Below are 1,801 nucleotides of genomic sequence, written 5' to 3' on the forward strand. Positions count from 1 at the left end.
GAGAGAGAGAGAGAGAGAGAGAGAGATACTTTATTGATCCCCAAGGGGAAATTGGTTCCAGTAGCTTTATGACCTTATGATCATTTATGACGTTAATGTAGCTTCTATTACACACTCTTGGTTTCAGGAGCCTTTGTGTCGCCATTTAGATCACAGCTGACCTGAATTGCCTGATGAGAAAAAAAACTCTTACATCAATCAATCAATATATTATTTCTCAAGTTACATTATATAAAAATAGAATAATAACAATACATTACATATAAAACATGTCAGGGGTCGAGTTGTCAGGTTCTAATCGATCATCTCACTCCTCCTCTGTCTTCACAGGGCATTTTCTGCGAATACAGATCCAGTCATGTCGAAGTCAAAGGATATGAGCTCTTCCATCATCCACACCCAGCAGATGCATGCTGCCATGGCAGACACTTTCATTGAGCACATGTGCCTGCTGGACATTGACTCTGAACCTGCTGTGTCTCGCAACACCGGCATTATCTGCACGATTGGTCAGACTCATCAACAAACCCTGTTGATTAATCTCTTGTTACACACTCGTAACAATAAAGAATATCTTGTTGTATCTTAGAAATATCATATTTAGCTTTGTATTTATTCACCTGTCTTGATGCAGGACCTGCTTCCCGATCTGTGGACATGTCCAAGGAAATGATCAAGGCTGGGATGAACATTGCAAGAATGAACTTCTCTCATGGCACACATGAAGTGAGTCACAGAGAGAAATATTCAGCAAATGCCCTGCTTTCTTTAAATATTTGCATCTCAGAAACTTTACTTAAATATTTTAGCCTGATGTACTACACAATCCCAAAGGGTGATGTCACAGCAGGTTTTTACCAGTGGCTATCAAAGCCAAAAACACCTGCTGTGACTTTACCAATTGAGTGTTCAGAGTTTGTATGACTTAGAGTGGATTTGCCCTTTACAGCTGCAGCCGTCAGTATGACATTACTCTTGTCTGTGGCTGTAATGTGATCTATGAGCTTGTATTTGCCCTCCTCAGTACCATGTTTGTGTGATGGTTTTAGATTTGACGAGCCAACTGCATCACAGCCAATTCTTTGGCTGAGCTTATACTACTGACCCTTCGCCTTTAAAAGTCATGCCTCTTTACCTTTTTCACTGTCACCTAAGCGGATTAGCCTTCAAATCTATCATCAGCTGCAGTATGAATGCCCTCAGTTGATATTTGTATCTGTAAGGTTAAGCAGTGCTGTTTTCCAAAGTATCTCAACTCTTAGAGTTGTTGTCTGTCCAGTACGTGTTTTAGCCAGGTTTTCAGCAACAACAAATTAAAAATCAAGACCCAGGAAATCACAACTCTTAGGGAAAATATGATTTGTTACAAAAAGAGCAAAAGAGATCTGACCTCTGTCTCAATGGTGTGCCAGTTGTCAGTACAGCTATAAATAGGTCTTGAAACAGCCTTGCAGCAACGGTGCTAGTAGAAGGCATTTAGTGAAACCAGAGTGAGGTGATCATTATTGACTGAGGACAGTAGTCATGTGCAGATTAGTCTTAACATGTATTCTGTTTTTTGCCTGTAGTATACATTTACTACATCCATAGCTGTGGACAGACAATGTAGCAGTTGTACACGTCCATCACATGAAGTAGGAAATTAAAAGTATTTTTTTTTTAAGATTATTTTTTTTGGGTTTTCCTTTTGATATGGTGACAGTGGATAGACACGAAAGGGGGAGAGAGATAAGGGGATGACAAGCAGCAAAGGGCTTCACGTCAGATTTGGGCCGCTGCAGGACTTTTTTTTGGGGGGGGG

General features: G+C 40.4%; 1 protein-coding gene across 1 annotated transcript in view; it reads left to right on the forward strand.

Moving 5' to 3' along the window:
- The window catches only part of pkmb (pyruvate kinase M1/2b), a 7,356-nt gene that overhangs the window by 1,222 nt on the left and 4,333 nt on the right, over positions 1–1,801 (forward strand). Inside the window, exons 2-3 of the mRNA XM_032523967.1 lie at positions 331–509; positions 635–726. Of these exons, the coding sequence (XP_032379858.1) occupies positions 331–509; positions 635–726 (271 nt within the window). The remainder of the gene's footprint in view (positions 1–330; positions 510–634; positions 727–1,801) is intronic.

The sequence above is a fragment of the Etheostoma spectabile genome, chromosome 8, assembly GCF_008692095.1.
Source record: "Etheostoma spectabile isolate EspeVRDwgs_2016 chromosome 8, UIUC_Espe_1.0, whole genome shotgun sequence".
NCBI classification, from domain to species: domain Eukaryota; kingdom Metazoa; phylum Chordata; class Actinopteri; order Perciformes; family Percidae; genus Etheostoma; species Etheostoma spectabile.